Genomic DNA, 19,418 nt, shown 5'->3' with positions numbered 1-19,418 from the left:
GTCAAAACCTTCACAGTAAACCTCAAACATTTTGGTGTCTCCTAATACCATGGAAGCAATCAAAGAACCTAGAATCATACCTCCTTAATTTGGAACTCAACATTACTCTGTGTTGCTTGCTGGTGCTTATACTCACTTCCAGTAGCCAGTAGTGAGGACAGAGCACGAGCCCTCTCCTCTGCTGTAGGGAGCAGAATGGACCAGCCGCTCTGTAGCGTGGCCTGTGCTGCCATCTGGACTGTATTCAGTACACCAGAGTTACTAGCAAGGGCCACAACTCTTTGTTTCAAGCTGACCACCAGGGGACTGCCTTGCCCCAGACCGAGACACTCCACGTCCTCCGCCTGAGACACTGTTGCATGGAGCTGAAACAACATCGCATGGTCTCCTTCAGTGGGGACAATTGTTGTTGTTTTGCTTCTTGTTCTCCAAGTGTCAGTAACGGTTGAATACACAAACAGGCAATGTGTTTAGGAATAATACAATTCATATTGTATGCTGCTGTCCACATACAGGATTAGAGGTCAGAATGGCCCTGTTCTGCTAGCCATTCTAACCTGCAGGGCAAACTGTATATTGCCTAAGTAACCAGTATTTCTACTTCCTTGGAGTGCTCGAACACTATTTTGTCTACACATGAGAATTTCTAAGCAGAATACGCCCCTTGAACACTGTATTTTGGAATTTTCTTGGAGAACATGTCTCTTGTATTGTGTATCCCATGGGGAATGAATTACTAGTGATAAATATTTGTTTGTTCAAGGGAACTCATGATCAGAATAGGTTCCCAGGTCTCGTATTTATCACCTGTGTGGGAATTTCAGGATTTCCAGAATTCTGTTGGTCAGTTTGTCAAGTAATACATAATTGCTCAAGATCCTAAGTACACAACATTCACACTTTTTTCACTCACAAAAGGAACTAGAAGTGCCAACAAAGTAAGTGAGACAAGTCCATACCTGCAGATTGAGCAGGTTAAGCCCTGCTACAGCCATACATTCCTTCTCCTGGGGTGGTGGCCAGTCACTCCGCCCATCCATCCCCTCGCACACTTCTGTCAGCATCTCATTCAGCTGCTCAAATGTGGATTTGCAGATGTCGACGGTGAAGGGGATGCGGGACCCAACTGACCAGTGGCCACTGGAGGACCAGATGAAGGTCTGGGGACACACATATACTGCCATGTAAAGGTGAGACTTTTACAGAACATAAAATATTTATGTTAAATTAATTATAGCATTTACATGTATCAATTAGATATGCATATGTGTTATGTCATTATCTATAGACATTTTCAGCATTATTATTATATTGAAATATTTTGTAACTGAGTGGTCTTTGGTTGTCAGTTCACCAATCCAATTTTTTTTACTGATATAAAAATATGATCTTGTGAATAAAGACCATATGCAGGTTTTCTTGACTCAAACACACCTGGGAGATATCAAGCAGTTTACAGGAGACATAACTTAGACTTTACTTCTTTAGTTCAAGTCAGCATTTAATGTACTTGTTTGAGAAGCAGTTGGTTGTTTAACATTGCATATAACAATACTTTACATATGAGACAGCAGGTACAAACACACAAAGCTAAATTTAGTGACTGACAGCATGAGCACTGATCTGAATTCTGGCCTGCAGAAGGCTCATTCTTACTTGGATCTTCACAGGGTACACAATTATTCCATGTTAACATGAAAAAAAAAAACATGTAAAAACACAAATAAACAAAACAGTGAAAGAGCTTCACTAACCTGGGAAGGTCCACATGATGCTCCGACAATATTTCGGCTCTCACAGCCAGACATCAGCGTGGGTTCAATAATGTTCCCAACTGAATTATCCCCAAGTTGCCCTTGTTCGTTCTTCCCCCAGCAGAAGACCTCCCCGTCCTCTGTGATGACCACACAGTGCATGGACCCCACCGCAACATCCACAACTTTCTTCCCCATCAACCCATCAATCTGCTTCGGGTGTCGCACATGGTCCTCTGATCCATGCCCCAAACGGTAGTTATCTCCCTTGCCCCTGTGGATAATTTGAAAACGTTAAGTCTCTGATACTAGTAGACTGATTGTCTGCAACTGTTTCAAAGAATGATATAAATTTTACATTTTATGAATACATGAAGGCTGAACTATTGCTTGTATAAAAGATTCTGCAGAAGTCAAATCAGAGTACAAATAATCAAAAGAATTCAAACATATTTCATTTATTCAGTGTGAAGGGAAGGTCAGAAGTGCCTCGATTTGCATACTGTGGTGCAGATATTGAAGATCTGTGAGGGATCGAGGAACAAGAGTGAGTGAGTGAATTTCACTTTACGTCATATTCAGCAATGTTCCAGCTATATGGAGGCGGTCTGTAAATCAAGTCTGGAACAGACAATCCAGTGATCAACAGCATTGATCTACGCAATTGGGAACCGATGACATATGTCAACCAAGTCATCGAGTCTGACCACCCGATGCCATTAGTCGCCTCTTATGACAAGCATAGTTGCCTCTTATGGCAAGCATGGGTTGCTGAAGGCCCATGCTACCCTGGATCTTCACAGGTCAGTGGAACAAGAAGGTAGAGAATGCTGACAACAAATATTATCACGTGCATGCATCTGTATATGTCAGTGTGTCTATCACAGAATTTGTAGGAGGTAGTAATAAAGACAAGCTGACTACATGTATCCTCACCATGAGAAGAGGGCCCCAGCTTTGGTGAGGGCGAGACTGAACTGAGCCCCACAGTACACCCTGATGATTTCCTGGCCCATCAGCTTCTCCACCAGCTTGGGGGTCTTACATCCGTCACTGCCCCCTCGCCCCAGCTTCCCGTAGTCCCCATCCCCCCATGAGTAGACAGCACCTGTGGGTAGTTTCATAGGTAAATACATTGGTAAATACAGTGTAACACTTAAAATAATAGTGAAGTCATAGCAGAGACTGGAACACAGACACTCCAGTGATCACAAAGACTGATCTACACTAAGTCAGAGAAAAGTATTGACAATTGCTATGGGTAAGTGGACCTACTTGATTGCATTGAACATCGAACATAAATGGAGTTGATGGAATTTGAAGACCTGTTGATTGACAATATGTGACAAAAATGACATTAAGGTTTCACATAGGTCTCCAGTGTGAAAGGGACATAAAGGAGTAGGCCCAACATGCTTTCATTGTATGGAAGAAATAGAATATATATCAATTGTATAAATCTAATTGTGTATAAAAAAAATGTCCCCACATTTCATCATATGATTATCAAAAGCAAATATCTCTTCATAATTAAACACATATTTGCCATCTTTTTACCAGTATCTGTGACAGCGACTGTCTGAGCATCTCCGCTACCACATGCAATGTCAATGACTCGATGACCCTTCAGTGCTGTCACGAGGCTGGGGTAGGTGCTGTCCTCACTGCTGCCATGCCCCAGTCGGCCATAGTTTCCCCGACCCCATGTGTACAGCTCCCCATTTGCAGTGACAGCAGTGCTGTAAGTGCTGCCGCTGCAGATGTTGACAATATGTTTCCCAGAGATGCCGGTGATGAGGGTGGGCTCGTCACGAGAGCTGCAGAACATAACAACTCATTATTTCTCTCAATTAAAGTTTCTGCTGCCTTATTATGGAAACAGAACTGATGGTGACAATCAAGGTCACTATCTTGTACAGGGTGTCTGTTGTTAGATCAGTTCATATCTAAAATATTAGTGAGCTTACACTTCAAAATCAACAAGAAGACAATGTCATCAACATCCCTCGCAACAGCAAAATCTCCTCATGAATATGTCTACCAATAATGATTACAGCATGTCAATGTATGCATATGGCAGAGTGGAAGGTGAGTATTGTAAGGTTTTACAGTTCCACTCTGGAAAAGAACACAACCACCAAATTCAGTCGAGGTTGAACTTGTTGCCATGGAAACACAAAGACTATTTCATTCAGATATCCAAACCCAAAAACAAATCAGCAGACCTATACACCTGCCAAGTTTTGTGAAGAAATAGTGAATGGTTTTAAAGTTCTGAACGGAAAAGAGCACAACCACAAATTTCAAGGTCAAACTTGTCAAAAAACTACAAAAAAGTAAAATCCACACACTGGTGTAACCATGGTAACCCCCCAAAAGGCACATCTAGGGATCATGGTAAACATGGTAAACATGTGTACCAAGTTTGATAAAGCTAAAGTTTTGGAAGATCTGCTCCAGACAAGATGACATCCTCATCATCAGCCATAGTCACAGCCTAAGTTATGTTTCCATGGAAACTGCAAAAAATAAAATTCATATGTGGATCTAAACCCCAAAAGGCACATCTAGGGATCATGAATGATACCAAGTTTGATGTAGCTAGCATCTATAGTTCAGGAGATCTGCTCCAGACAATGTGACATCCTCACAGTCACAGCCTAAATCATATTTCCATGGAAACCACAAAAGGGATCAGGCTTGACACATGTACCAAGTTTTGTTGGATTATCATGAATAGTTTAGGAGATACGTATTGCAAACAAAGTGTTGCGGACACATAGACGGACGGAACTCATTTCTATGTCCCCCTGCAACTTTGTTGTTGCGGGGGATAACAACAACAAACACCATATGCAGTAAACTATGGCTTCAAATGGTTAAAACAAACTCAAGGGAATCAGTATGCTGATAGAACCCCCCTCATGGTATACATGTCACAACACAAATATACAGCTCTTAACATTAGCATTTGTACAGGTGCATTCAAACGAGTCTACATGTGCTGGTTTATTTGTTTATGTTTAAATTATCAAAAGTAATACTAATTCCATGCGCATATATATGAAATTATTCTCATTAGGAGGGTATTATAAAAATTAATATCTTATGTCTGAATATTATCATAAGGCCAGGTGAGAACATTCACACTTGCATATATCTAAATACCTTGTTTAAAATAAATGACAGAACGTCATTTTTGAAAATTAACTGTATAAAGAACAAAGTGAAACTTACATGCAGTCCCCGTGGCCTAGCCTCCCACCATCACCATTACCCCAGGAGTAGACATCTCCCTCTGCTGTGAGGGCCAGGAAGTGTTTGCTGTCAGGGTGGGCGGCCAGCTTGATCACCTCCTTGTCACCGAACCCACCCACAGGTTGAGGGGACTGCAAACAGTGCCATGTTTATGAAATGACATAAGCTTGTGAGTAAGGTGTTACTTCCTTCAGCAACATTCCAGCAACATGATAGCAGGTGACACTAGTCATGGGCTTCATATTATGTACTCTTGTGGGGAATCAGACCAATGTCTTTTATGTGACAAGCAAACACTTAACCCACTGAGCTAATGAGGTGACACCATAGAACTAGAGTGAGAAATGATTGTTTGCACATTTGTTGTTAATTGCAATCCAACAATACACCAGCAACAGTACTGCAGTACTGTTAGCTGAATCTGGGCCAGGCAAACTAGTGGTTGCTAGTAAAACCACCATCTTACAACTCTGGAGAAAGATGACCCACAATTAGCAACAACAACTCCTGTTAAATGACCCCTTCTCTTTTAAAAAACATGAAATACTGTGAAGAATTCTGACCTGTCATTGCCAAAGGTGTACAGAGTTAGTGAATCTGTCATTGCCACAGGTGTACAGAGTTAGTGAATCTGTCATTGCCACAGGTGTACAGAGTTAGTGAATCTGTCATTGCCACAGGTGTACAGAGTTAGTGAATGACTGTTGTCTTGGTAATTTCAGTGAGCACATGTCAAAATCCACAGACATCTCCACTGTTCTATCATCAGTGGCCAGTATGCTACATACCTGTGTCTCAGAGCTGTAGAACATGGTGTACACACGTCCAGTTCTCGTCAGCGCCAGGAGACACCTCTCGGCACACGCCACCTGCTGGATGCCGCCCATGTCGTTGAAGAAGTCCAGGAGGTGTGGTCCATTGTTGCTGGTTCCACCCATCCATCCAAGCCACCCCCACCCCATCACTTCCTGTGTTACTGCTGACCGGTGGTTCTGGAGAAACAACCTTAAGATTATGTACACATCACAGGCATAACAGCTTATATAGTCAGCCAGTAATCTATAGGAATTACAACTGGCTTAAAGTTAAGACAGCTATGTGAAGTGAGTAGGTGAGTAAGGTTTTACACTTTTAGCAATATTCCAGAAGAAACCAACTTCACACTATCGAACTCAGGTCTTCAGCATGTCAAGACAAGACTTTAACCACTTTGCCAACCCACCACCCTGGACAGAGTGAGCTTTGTTAAGTGTATCACCACATGTTAGTTTAATATGTTAGGAAAGCTTTACAGCATATTGCTTCCACAGATGTAAATGGCTCTGACTAGTCATATTCACCTTATACATTCTTAATAGTGATGTGAGATTACAGTGACAGTGACGTTTCAGCGTACATTCTAACACTGTTATCAGGCAAACGATAAAACGCGGCTCTCGCTGTAACAAAGGAGCAGTTCATCCATGTATCGACATCCTTCCTTATTGAGAGAACTTCTAACTGACTCTAAAAGCAACTCTCAAAGCGACTGTACACATTGTGTGCATGTACTCACCTTGTGACTGGAGCTGGGAGGTAGGTAGGGTGCAGCCAGTCTGTCCAGATGAGACATAATGACCACGGCACTCTGTCTCAGGTCCACAGCCGTGTTCTCATCTTCAGGGTACGTCAAATATCGCAAGAAACATTCTGTTGGGCTCACATGAAAGGAACCAGTCTGTAAACAAGAGGGACAACCTGAGCTGTATCAGTGTATGATCTATACTAGCTGAATAAACAAGCAGCAAAGAACGATGGATTATCTGTCTCAAGTAAATGGAAGGTGGAAGTCCACAGTCTCTGGATGAATCTTTCAGGAATCATTCACAAGGAGAGATAACCTGAAAGTCCACACTTCCTGTGGATGACTACATCATACTCACTGACATTTCCGCAGAGAAATGAAGACAAAGCTATAACAGGTAACAGCACCTAGTAGACATCATTGAAAGAAATCTATTGCTCAAATGAATGTGAAGAACACGTCAGGAACAATGGATGAAGCTACATCATATTTCAACTACTGAAGCTAAGTGGTGTTATCTTGACCTGTCAGCACTGAGAATCCCCAAAATGCCCATGTCCAAATGTTGGACGGTTCTACTTACGTCATCCCATCTGGACATTTCGAAGATCCTTGACTTAGAATTGTGGACACTCTCGAAACGTTTGATGAGCGGCAGCAGTGGTGCGGAGATGAGGCTGCTGCTTATGCGGTTGTCGTATTCATGGTGACTGTTGTTCCAGAGGTTGAGGAGAAGTAATACTGATGATAAGATGTGACTGAGAGATCCTCGCTGTACAGCTAGTTCCAGGAGGAGAGCTAGAGCGATCTGCTGGTCCTGTACTGGAATCTTACTGGAGCCTCGGGCACTGCTGCTGCCACTCAGGTCTCTGTAACAGCAACAGTGAGTGTGTGGGTGAATAAGTTAGTGAGTGAATCCATGATAATTTAATAGCTGACAAGCATTCTACTAGCAAAGAAAGGGTTCTCTTTTTTCTTTCCTTAACATATGTATCAAGTGGCTGAGTGAGTGAGTTTAGTTGTATTCTGCAGTCAGCAATATTCCAGCTATATGGCAGTGGTCTGTAAATAATTGGGTCTGGACAAGACCATCCATTCATCACCAGCTTGAACACTGATACAAATGCCATGCATGCAGTTGGGATACGATAATATGTCTCAACCAAGTCATCAGGTCGCATCACCCGATCGTCTCTTATGACAAGCATGGGTTGCTAAAGACCAATTCTAATTCGTATCTTCACAGGTGTTTGTTATTTTGGACAGTTGGTTGTGTCATCGCAGAGTTAAAGTCCTGTACACTCACCCTGCTACAACTGAGTGGAGGAACTTGGTGGCTCTCTCCACCACCTCCAGCCAGACAGAGGAGACAGAGGCCTCGTCGAACAGCGTGGCTTCAGGCAGAGATCGCAGGGCGTCCAGCGACTCTTGAAGCAGCTCACTACACAAGTCAGCATCTTCACCTGAACGCCAGGCTCGTCGTAGGAATGCAAAGGCAAAACTCAGAGCTGCCCTGGATCCGACTCTTGCAAGTCCCATTGTGGCTTTCTCTGCTGGCTTTGAGGAGGAACTGGAAGTAGACAGCATAAACATAAAAAAAACACATTAGCATCATCAATACCACCACCTACTTCATCTGTACAACAAGCAACATCATCTACATCACAGTCAACACCACTGACTCTACTGCCAACATCGCAGAATGGTGCAAGTTTATGATGACACAAGTGAAAATTTGGCGAAGCTGCTTGTCAATGATTTCTTGTACAGGTTTGTTACTGCTACCCTACATGTATCAGTTCACATGGGTCAGTGAAGTAGAGACCTACAGTGGTCAGGTTACACTATACAATCTGGATGAAATCAAGGTGTATTGTGGGATATAAAATAACCAGTGAAGGGTGAAAAAAGAACTGAACTTTGCTTTTACAATTATTTCATTCGCATAATAACGTGCATACATGTGTGTGTGTGTGTGTGTGTCTGAGGTGGTTTGAGCTAGTCCAAAGTTATGCTGGTTTTGATCCAGTCCTTGTTCCATTCCCTCAATGCTAAGCTCCAGGCAGGGTATCAACAAATACTATCCTTTAACACGCTATGGCATGATGATGCTAGCTATCTTTATGGGGGAATTCTCAGTGAGATTCAAACTTAAGTAAGAAGCAAGTCAGTGAGAGAAAGTTGTTTTATGATGCATTTATGAATAAAATCTGACACAAGATGAAAAACACTGCCCACCTTTTCTGCTTGTTGAGGTTGCTCTGGTTAGCTTGTCTTTTCTTGGTTGGAGCCCGTTTGTCATAAGGACTCTGTCTACATACGGCGGTGAAGTATCGCTCCAACACTGCCAGTCGCTGGTGTAGTCTCGTGGCTGACAACGTTGTCGCTGCCGACTGAATACACAGTTGCTGGTGCTCATGTAATAAGGAATGTAGGCATTCTTTGAGCTTGTTGATGTCTGAAATTCATGGAGGAGTAACATCATGTTTCTGTTTAAATGTTAACCACATTTATGTAGCACACATTTTGAGTAATCTCACAAAAATGTTTTGTTGGCGTCAAGTGCAGAGCAAGCAGGCATGTCTTGTCACCAAAGTGAAGGCGACTGTAGTGCTGTTCCAAGGGAGCTAACTCTAGGGGAGGTATGTACAGGTTCTACTACACTATCAGAATCACAAGCTCCCCTAGCAAGGGCCAATATGGAAACAACTCAAATGGACAGAGGCCTGTCACAGCTGTGATTGGATGCAATATTGTAAGATGTTTACCAAGTATGTGTTTTAAAAGTACATCAATTCAGTAGTTAAAACTGACCACAATTTTAGGAATTTAGTGCTGTCGTTTTATCACCATAACTCATGCTTACGTTAGCACACACATTTTCAAGTAGGTAACATTTGGTACGGAATGGAGGGTTGATGTGTTCCACTTCCTGTGCTAAGAAAAATCACCAGACAAGTTGGACAGAATTTGTGTTTTATTGTCGTTTAAAGGCCAGACTGTACTGCTATGTACAAGAAATGGCTGTGGAAAGCCTGGATACTTTTAAAAAAAATACAGGGTTACTATAGAAGTCTATGGGAAACATTTAGTGTCATGTAACCTAAAATTCTTTTGCAGGCAATAAGCCTCTAAGGATTGTGAAAGTTCGCTTCCGATCCTTTCCCCAATCCCTACACCAACTATTCCTTCCTGTAATCCTCTCACCACCCATACACCAACTTGGCTGCTGAACCATTTCTCTCTCCCTCCTTCCCACCCACACCCAATCCATACACCTACCTGGCTGTTGCCCCCAAGTCCATGACTCAATGACAGGCATCGATGGCTTGGGCTGCGTCGCCTCCATCGCCAACAGCGCTGATTCCTCCTGGTCCAGTTTCTGACAGGCCGGGCAGTTACAGCCATTGTCAGGTCCACAGTGGCCATCACAGCATGGGCAGGACAACACCTTCATGCCACAATAGTATTTACCGGTGTCCCCTACAACAAACAACAAACAACAAACACTTACCACAATGATCAAATATTTTCTGCCTAAAATTCAAACAACATTATGGCAGACAGTAAATAATAAAGCAATAAAAGTGAGTGAGTTGGGTTTTACGCTGCTTTTAGCAATATTCTTCCAATATCATGGTGGACGACACCAGAAATGGGCTTCATGCATTGTACCCATGTGGGGAATCAAACCAGGTCATCAGCATGACTAATGAACACCTTAACTAATTGGCTATCCCAATACCCCGAGAAATCAAAGACAAGCTAATCCATTAATTAACCATGAGCATATGTGTTATTTTGGGTATGTTGAGTAAGTGAGTGAGTTGGGTTTTATGCCCATTCTATCACTATTCCAGCAATGGGTTTCACATATTATCCACATGTGAAGGAAAGAGATTATAACATACATCAAAACCTACTCAGCGAACCCTGACCACCCAAACCCCTTCATGGCCTCTAATGGTAAACACAAGATACAGAAGATCAGTTCGAAACTTATACCAGGTAAACATTTTTGGAACAGTAAAACAAAAATTAATACCATTAAGAGCCAAGGTAAACTCTCTCACCTAGCCTGTCAAATAAACACAGAAAACTTCTTGTCTGTTGTTTTTCATCCAACATAAACAAGTATTCAGAGTCTGGGCACGATATTATAAAGAATCTCCCCAATAACTGGGGCACAACGTTAGGCTACTAATCACAATGCTTTGAATGCATACTCGTCAATATTCCTTCTATACGATGGCAGTCTGTAAGGAATTGAAACTGGACCAGCCAATCTTGTGATCAGCTGCATCGAGCTACACAAAAGGGGTATGATGAAGTGTCAGTTAAGTCAGCAAGCCTGACTACGATTCTCTCAGTCACCTTTTACGACAAGCATGAGCTGCTGAAGTCCAATTCTGACCAGAATCTTCACTGGTCATAATCATAAGAAACGTGAATGTGTGAACATGACAGTGAACTTTAAGATTATCAACCAAAATGCCCCTGGAACATGTGCACACTTCACTCCCTACAGGCATCTCCTAAACTGATCATAATTTACCTTAAACCTTCAGCAACAACTACGAGTAACAGCTGAGTAATAAAGTCACAAGTATCCATTACAGATCCATTTTTCAACTCTGTCGAGTTTACAGTTATCATTATCTGTCTCACAACGATTACCATTGGAAAACACCCTAATGACATTTGTAGCTACCAAGTAAAAGTAAAGAGAGCAAAACTTGTGTTTCATTTTTCCATTATTCGTATTTATGAGATGAGACCATGAACAATGATCCACTTGGCTTACCTCACACTTAGTGCTGCACAAAATTCTAGACTAAGAGTATGAGATGAGACGCTGTTCAATGAACCACTTGGCTTACCTCACACTTAGTGCTGCACACAAGTCTAGACAGAGAGTATGAGATGAGACAATGTTCAATGATCCACTTGGCTTTCCTCACACTTAGTGCTGCACACAAGTCTAGACTAAGAGTATGAGATGAGACAATGTTCAATGATCCACTTGGCTTTCCTCACACTTAGTGCTGCACACAAGTCTAGACAGAGAGTATGAGATGAGACAATGTTCAATGATCCACTTGGCTTTCCTCACACTTAGTGTTGCACACAAGTCTAGACTGAAGAGCATGATATGAAACCATGCTCAATGTTCCACTTGGTTTGCCTCACATTCAGATCTAAGTTGCACACATCACAAGTGTAAGTTAAAGTGCATAAGATTAAACAGCACTTAGTGATCAGCTTGTCAAACCTGGTTCAGTATCTTCATATGTGAATGAATGTGAATGCAAATGTGAAAAACACCGTGTAAATAACACTTAAGATATCCAGCCAGTGACTGATTCTGTTTAAGTAACACTTAGCAATCATCCAGTGAATGATCCTCTATAAATAACACTGAAGATATCCAGTGAGAGAATGATTCTCTTTAAGTAACACTTAGCAAACATCCAGTGAATGATCCTCTATAAACAACACTGAAGATATCCAGTGAGTGACTGATTCTGTTTAAGTAGCATTTAGCAAACATCCAGTGAATGATCCTCTATAAACAACACTGAAGATATCCAGCCAATGACTGATTCTGTTTAAGTAGCATTTAGCAAACATCCAGTGAATGATCCTCTATAAATAACACTGAAGATATCCAGTGAGAGAATGATTCTGTTTAAGTAACACTTAGCAAACATCCAGTGAATGATCCTCTATAAACAACACTGAAGATATCCAGTCAGTGACTGATTCTGTTTAAGTAACACTTAGCAAACATCCAGTGAATGATCCTCTATAAACAACACTGAAGATATCCAGTCAGTGACTGATTCTGTTTAAGTAACACTTAGCAAACATCCAGTGAATGATCCTCTATAAATAACACTTAAGATATCCAGTGAGTGACTGATTCTGTTTAAGTAACACTTAGCAAACATCCAGTGAATGATCCTCTATAAACAACACTTAAGATATCCAGCCAGTGACTGATTCTGTTTAAGTAGCATTTAGCAAACATCCAGTGAATGATCCTCTATAAACAACACTGAAGATATCCAGTGAGAGAATGATTCTCTTTAAGTAACACTTAGCAAACATCCAGTGAATGATCCTCTATAAACAACACTGAAGATATCCAGTCAGTGACTGATTCTGTTTAAGTAACACTTAGCAAACATCCAGTGAATGATCCTCTATAAACAACACTGAAGATATCCAGTCAGTGACTGATTCTGTTTAAGTAACACTTAGCAAACATCCAGTGACTGATCCTCTATAAACAACACTGAAGATATCCAGTCAGTGACTGATTCTGTTTAAGTAACACTTAGCAAACATCCAGTGACTGATCCTCTATAAACAACACTGAAGATATCCAGCCAATGACTGATTCTGTTTAAGTAGCATTTAGCAAACATCCAGTGAATGATCCTCTATAAATAACACTGAAGATATCCAGTGAGCGAATGATTCTGTTTAAGTAGCATTTAGCAAACATCCAGTGAATGATCCTCTATAAATAACACTGAAGATATCCAGTGAGTGAATGATTCTGTTTAAATAACACGTAACATGACCTCAGTGAATGATCCAGTAATACATCACTTTGTCTAACATCATCCATGACATCCAGTGATTGAATGTATCAAGGTGAAAATAATGGATAGGATGTCATCACTAAACGATCACTTTGCAAACAATCATACAAGACATCCTGTAAATGAATGATTCTGTCAATGTATACTTTAATGAGATCATCATCGTATGCATAGATCCCTTGTTAAAACAGCAACATCCAACGAACTGATGCATCAAACAAGAACTGATGCATTGTACAATAAGGTGTTCAATGTTTTCTAAAATGTGATGTTCTCATATACCTTCCACACTCATCCACATTCCCATGTTCTGTGGTACATACACTGTATCGTTAGAAATGCAATCCCCTGAAAAATATGCACCTGTTCAAATTTCAAAAACAACAGTGAATATGGTAAAATACACATTCACTTCAAACCCAGTTCCAAAGGCTGTTTTTTTCTCAACCATGTAAACACATGAAGATGTTACAATTGCACCATTCTCACCTGCATGGACGATACAGGAAATAACGCATGAGCAAAATCCCATTATGATTAATTACCATGATTTTCGAAACATCAAATGATACGGAAGTATTCTGGTACTGACAAAAATTTGAGGGTGAGGTTTCGTTTCTTGGCCCATTTACTGATCATCAGATCTCAAAATAAGCTCAGAACTATTTTGTCTGTTGACATGATGTTTTCCTCAGCTGTGGCAAGGATTAGCGCAGCTCAGAGCATGGTAATTGAAGCAGCAAATTACACCTCTTGGCTCAAGCTCAACCATTCACTTAGCATGCTTTGTGGTGAGAAGTGTGAGAACCATTAGCCATACACAATAGTGATGCTGGATTATACATACAGCGATGTACAGGTGTATTACACTAAGTCTTCATAAATTAATTGTTTTGCCTGAGACACAGCAGGATACATTCCCCTGTTGGTTCTGTTCCTTAGAAACACTTCCAAAAGCTCGTTTTTCATGAACTGTTTGTTTGAGAACCACATATTTTACCAAGTTGATGGTTCCGAATGCAATGGTCTTGGAATTCATTCCATGGCCATACAAGAAATCCCATAAGACTATACTCGTCTGGGACAAAACAAAACACAACAGTAACATATTGTTCTGCTAGTCTTAGTAATGAGCCTGCTTCATGTTATGGGATCAGTCTTTTTACTATAATTATTATTATTATTGTTACAATCTATTCATATAGTTCCATCTCTGCTGCTCACAGGCACTTTGTCTTTGCCCTGACCAAAGGATGTCTATCTCAACAACACTTCATATTATCAATCCCTGGGGATCATACAACTCCTGCAGCCACAACAGTCAATGTGTTACTGTGTCTTTCCTATACTTAAAAGGTACCTGTTCTCAGCCGGGTGGACTGGGACACATAGTTACAATACTTTGTCCAAGTTTACTGCACTTTGCTGTACCTGCAACTAGAAATTTTGCACGCATTCATGAGGCCACAATCTGGACATATACCAACCAATACCATGTAAAGAAAATACAGCAATGGATTCGTGGATTCTTTTAAGTGCTTAAAGAGTCGGCACACAAAGCTGACTCCATGTTGACATTTTAGACCAATCAATGTTATGACCAGCATCGACTGCTGGGAACATGACTCCACCTGGATGACCACTTGGCAGACCAGCAAAGGTTGTCAGGGAACTATTCTAACCTATAATCCCAGCCGTACGTCCCAGAGTAAGTGACAGAAAATTATTGTAACCCGCATTCACCATAGGATCCAAACAACAATAACAAGGTATCTTGACTGTATAATTTTTCAAATACTATCTATCAAATAACCCTTCTTATTAATAACTAATATACTAATATTATGCAAATATTTCACCTTCATATGGAATGAGAACTACCCATCCTGTTTGTTCAGTTGTGTGTGTACTCTGATTAAAGGAGGCATCATCATCCTGATAGCAATAACAGTGTAAGTAGATGCATCGTCCGGACCACTACCTCATTAAGTTAATGTTTTCCACCTGCATGTTTTTACCCCCTTGCCTGCCCCATTACCTGTGGTTGCCTACACCTGCTTCTGGTTACAATGATAAACATATAACTCAACCCAAGTGACATATCACCTGCCTTTTCCACAGTTATGCCCCTTGCATGAAGCAAGATATGCTGCAATGATTGCTTATAAATTGTTTGTTAAAGCTGCATCCTGTGATCAGATTCCAATACATGGATGACTGCTCATTAATAATGTCCATTTAAAAAGTCTCTAACTATCATGCTGAAGCAGGTAACAGACTTATCATATCAAATGGACTGGTGAACCGGGATTTAAGAGGACATTTATGTCTTATGCATTTATTAAATTTATTATGTCATGGTCTGATCACCAGAGTTGCATGTGCCAATATCCATTTTTAGTGCATCAGACAAACAGATTTGCAGGGAGTTTAATCCTGGATCTTGGAGGACCATGAAAAATCCACAAACTGTTAATACAAACTCCACAACACCAAGAGGCCATCAAACAAGCCATTCCAGCTTGTGTATCTGTTTCCGTGGAATGTTGTGCAGTCAACAGCATGTAGACGCCGGAAATATGCCAAGTATTTACTGCAACCACAACAGTCAATAACCATCAGTTCTTTTAATATAACTTGGGTTATGGCCAGTAATTATGATGTTGAACTATAGATGATGGGTCGATTGTGTTTAGTAGATGTGAAGCCAAAGATCAACAGGGAGAGAGTTAATCACTGCTATCCAACTGGGAGGGATATGATACTACTAATATGAGAAGAGTAAGAGAATGTTATATCATGCCTGCAAGCAGTATTCTAGCAATAAAATTGCCACATTCATCCTTATATTTTTTGAATGTAACATATCACATGTATTGCATTATCATAGCATTATAACGTCATAAGCTTTGAGACGTGCAGAGTTGACAGTTACTGTTTGTTAGTTTTACCTAACGATGGGGATAGAACAAGCTTTGAAACATTGTATTCAAAGAATTGAAAAAGAACATGGAACCCAGAAAATTATCTGTTTGCATCAAACAGCATCTTCTAAAATGTCAATGAAGTCAAGGTTGTAAGCTGTAAGAACAATGTCAGTGACCGAAATTTGTCCTGCTGAGTGAAGGCTGTGACATACCACAGTTCTCGACCTCAGTCTCAAGAAGACAAATGCAAACAATGAAGTACCTTGGATATACTTTTTTAACTAAAGATCTTTTCTCTCCAAGGCAACTTGTAAACAAAGAGAGCAACCACAACACTGCCAAGACAAATATACCCTACAATTCTAAATATTTCCTTTAATCTGAGGCCAGCCAGACGTTCCTGAGCACCGATGATTGCCTTGATACTACAGACACTGTATTTGCATGTTCATGAATTTGCCTATGTTATTAAGTTCTCATAGGGAGTAACCTTGACCTCATCAGTGCTAATGATATGCTCGTTGTCTAAGTAAAGCAACGAGTTTGACAATGTTTGAAACAGAGTATGTGGGGTAATGGATTATTCTGTTGTCTAGCACAACCGTTACGTGGGAAGGAGAAGCTGGTTGTGATGGCATCACCATCTTCTCCAGTTCAGCCTTGTGTTGTGAAGATGGATGGACACCTGTCACTGAGGAGGCAGCAGCTAAAGAGGGAGTCGGTATCAAGGAAAGATAACTCTAGGTCCCCATGTAGAAGGTTTAGAGCTGTTGAGTTAACAGGTGCAGTATGGTTATGGTACAGGGTACTTGGTACATGACTCAAGGTGCCACATGGCATTGGGTACAAGTGAGTGAGTGAGTTTAGTTTAACCATGCATTCAGAAATACTCCAGCTATAAGGCGACGGTCTGGAATTAATCAAGTCTGGACCAGACAATACAGGGATCAACAGCATGACAATCTATGCAATTGCATACGATGATATGTGTCAACAAAGTCAGTGAGTCTGACCACCCAGCAACGTTTGTTGACTTTTACGACAGGCATTGGTTACTGAAGATCAATTCTAACCCTGATCTCCATAGGTGGATAGGGTACACCTTACAGTACATTACAATAAAGGATACAACACAGTACAAGCACATGGCTCAATGTTCAGTATGGGATAGGGAACAAAGTACACAATACACCATCATGAAGGGTACAACATGGTACATCATGTGTCAGGGTACATGGTATGCCAGGTATGAGGTGCATCAGTCAAAGTGATATGGTAGCATAGCAATCAGCAAAGCAGGCCTGTGGGTTACACCGAAGTAACTGGCCTTGTCTAGATATATTGTACTATGAAGTGTTTTAAGTCGAGGGCTACCTGAAAATTTTTTATATTTTCAAAAACAATCTGTAATCTGTGTCTGTGTTATTCCAAAATGTAGGCTGTCATCAAATTTGAAGACAATGGGTACAACAGTTCATGAGATATCGCGTTAATATACAGACGGACGTATGTACAGGTGCTGCTGCATACATTGTCACCCATTTTGCATTGCAGTCTCTCGGTAAGTTTAAGTCATGCCATAATCACAACAAAGGCATCAATTAAGGCTACGAGGCTCAGTACATATCAATCAACCTTGTACTTGACATAAATCTCAGACTCACTATTCATAAACTCACAGCCCACCACAGAAATAGCTTTTAGATAACAAGGCTTACAGGTATTGACAACCCAGAACCAGGCTTTTATTTATCAATTCCCACCTTAGTAAAGACACAACACGATTGCCTCAGAATTAGACACTGCTTATAGGACAAAATGGCTGCATCTGCTTTTCATTAATGTCTTATCAGTGAATACCTTACAGCCTATGTGAAGCAGACAACTGAGATGTTAATGAAACCCAGGCAAGCTATGAATCTCTCCTGAGAAGATGCTTCAGAAAAATGACAAAGACATAACCTAGCCATTAGGCATTTCTACAACCCACGGGCCTGTTTCACAAAGCTACGTAAGTGTTACGACTGTCGCAAGTCTATGTTACAGTATAGGAGGTACAGCAGTCATAGCTTTGTGAAATGGGTTCCATTAAAGATAGCTGCATTTTCAACTCTCATTCTTTAACATAAGCTTACAATAGTTGCTGTGCTCACATTCATATCAGAAGCAGAAATCCAGTATACCCTACACTGGCTCAGCACACAGTGGCCCACCTATCACAGCTCATCACAGTGGCTACAACACACAGTGGACCACGCATGACAACTCATCATAGTAGCTACAGCACCTAGTAGACCACCCATCACAACTCATCATGGTAGCTACAGCACCTAGTGGACCACTTACTACAATGGCTTAAGCAGTGCTACAGCACCCAGTGGACCACCCATCACAACTCATCACAGCAGCTACAGCACCCAGTGGACCACCCATCACAACTCATCATGGTAGCTACAGCACCTAGTGGACCACCCATCACAACTCAGCATAGTAGCTACAGCAAATAGTGGACCACTTACTACAATGGCTAAAGCAGTGCTACAGCACCCAGTGGACCACCCATCACAACTCATTATAGTGGCTACAGCACCCAGTGGACCACCCATCACAACTCATCATAGTAGCTACAGCACCCAGTGGACCACCCATCACAGCTCATCACAGTGGCTACAACACACAGTGGACCACGCATGACAACTCATCATAGTAGCTACAGCACCTAGTAGACCACCCATCACAACTCATCATGGTAGCTACAGCACCTAGTGGACCACTTACTACAATGGCTTAAGCAGTGCTACAGCACCCAGTGGACCACCCATCACAACTCATCACAGCAGCTACAGCACCCAGTGGACCACCCATCACAACTCATCATAGTAGCTACAGCACCTAGTAGACCACCCATCACAACTCAGCATAGTAGCTACAGCAAATAGTGGACCACTCACTACAATGGCTTAAGCAGTGCTACAGCACCCAGTGGACCACCCATCACAACTCATCACAGCAGCTACAGCACCCAGTGGACCACCCATCACAACTCATCATAGTAGCTACAACACCTAGTGGACCACCCATCACAACTCATAACAGTGGCTACAGCACCCAGTGGACCACCCACCACAACTCATAACAGTGGCTACAGCAAACAGTGGACCACCCAGTGACTACAGTGACTACACTACAGTGACTAAAGCACCCATGGACCACCCATCATATCCATGGCAAATGAACACATCTCCTGCCAGCAAAGTACATTTTTGTTGTTCAAACAGTGAAGTATTCAAAGCAAGTCAAATGA

At 41.4% G+C, this 19,418-nt stretch overlaps 1 protein-coding gene across 1 annotated transcript in view; it reads right to left on the bottom strand.

The window, feature by feature from the left end:
- Positions 1-19,418, bottom strand: part of LOC137274075 (E3 ubiquitin-protein ligase HERC2-like) — a 127,993-nt gene that overhangs the window by 55,674 nt on the left and 52,901 nt on the right. The window contains exons 4-15 of the mRNA XM_067807064.1: positions 9,859-10,059; positions 8,815-9,034; positions 7,883-8,146; positions 7,160-7,445; positions 6,568-6,729; positions 5,801-6,004; positions 4,992-5,143; positions 3,312-3,571; positions 2,691-2,862; positions 1,755-2,028; positions 960-1,160; positions 137-365 (exon numbers count right to left, since the gene is read on the bottom strand). Coding sequence (XP_067663165.1) covers positions 137-365; positions 960-1,160; positions 1,755-2,028; positions 2,691-2,862; positions 3,312-3,571; positions 4,992-5,143; positions 5,801-6,004; positions 6,568-6,729; positions 7,160-7,445; positions 7,883-8,146; positions 8,815-9,034; positions 9,859-10,059 — 2,625 coding nt within the window. The remainder of the gene's footprint in view (positions 1-136; positions 366-959; positions 1,161-1,754; positions 2,029-2,690; positions 2,863-3,311; positions 3,572-4,991; positions 5,144-5,800; positions 6,005-6,567; positions 6,730-7,159; positions 7,446-7,882; positions 8,147-8,814; positions 9,035-9,858; positions 10,060-19,418) is intronic.

The sequence above is a fragment of the Haliotis asinina genome, chromosome 2 (genome assembly GCF_037392515.1).
Source record: "Haliotis asinina isolate JCU_RB_2024 chromosome 2, JCU_Hal_asi_v2, whole genome shotgun sequence".
Classification (NCBI taxonomy): Eukaryota; Metazoa; Mollusca; class Gastropoda; order Lepetellida; family Haliotidae; genus Haliotis; species Haliotis asinina.
This window is presented reverse-complemented; position numbering and strand designations above follow the sequence as displayed.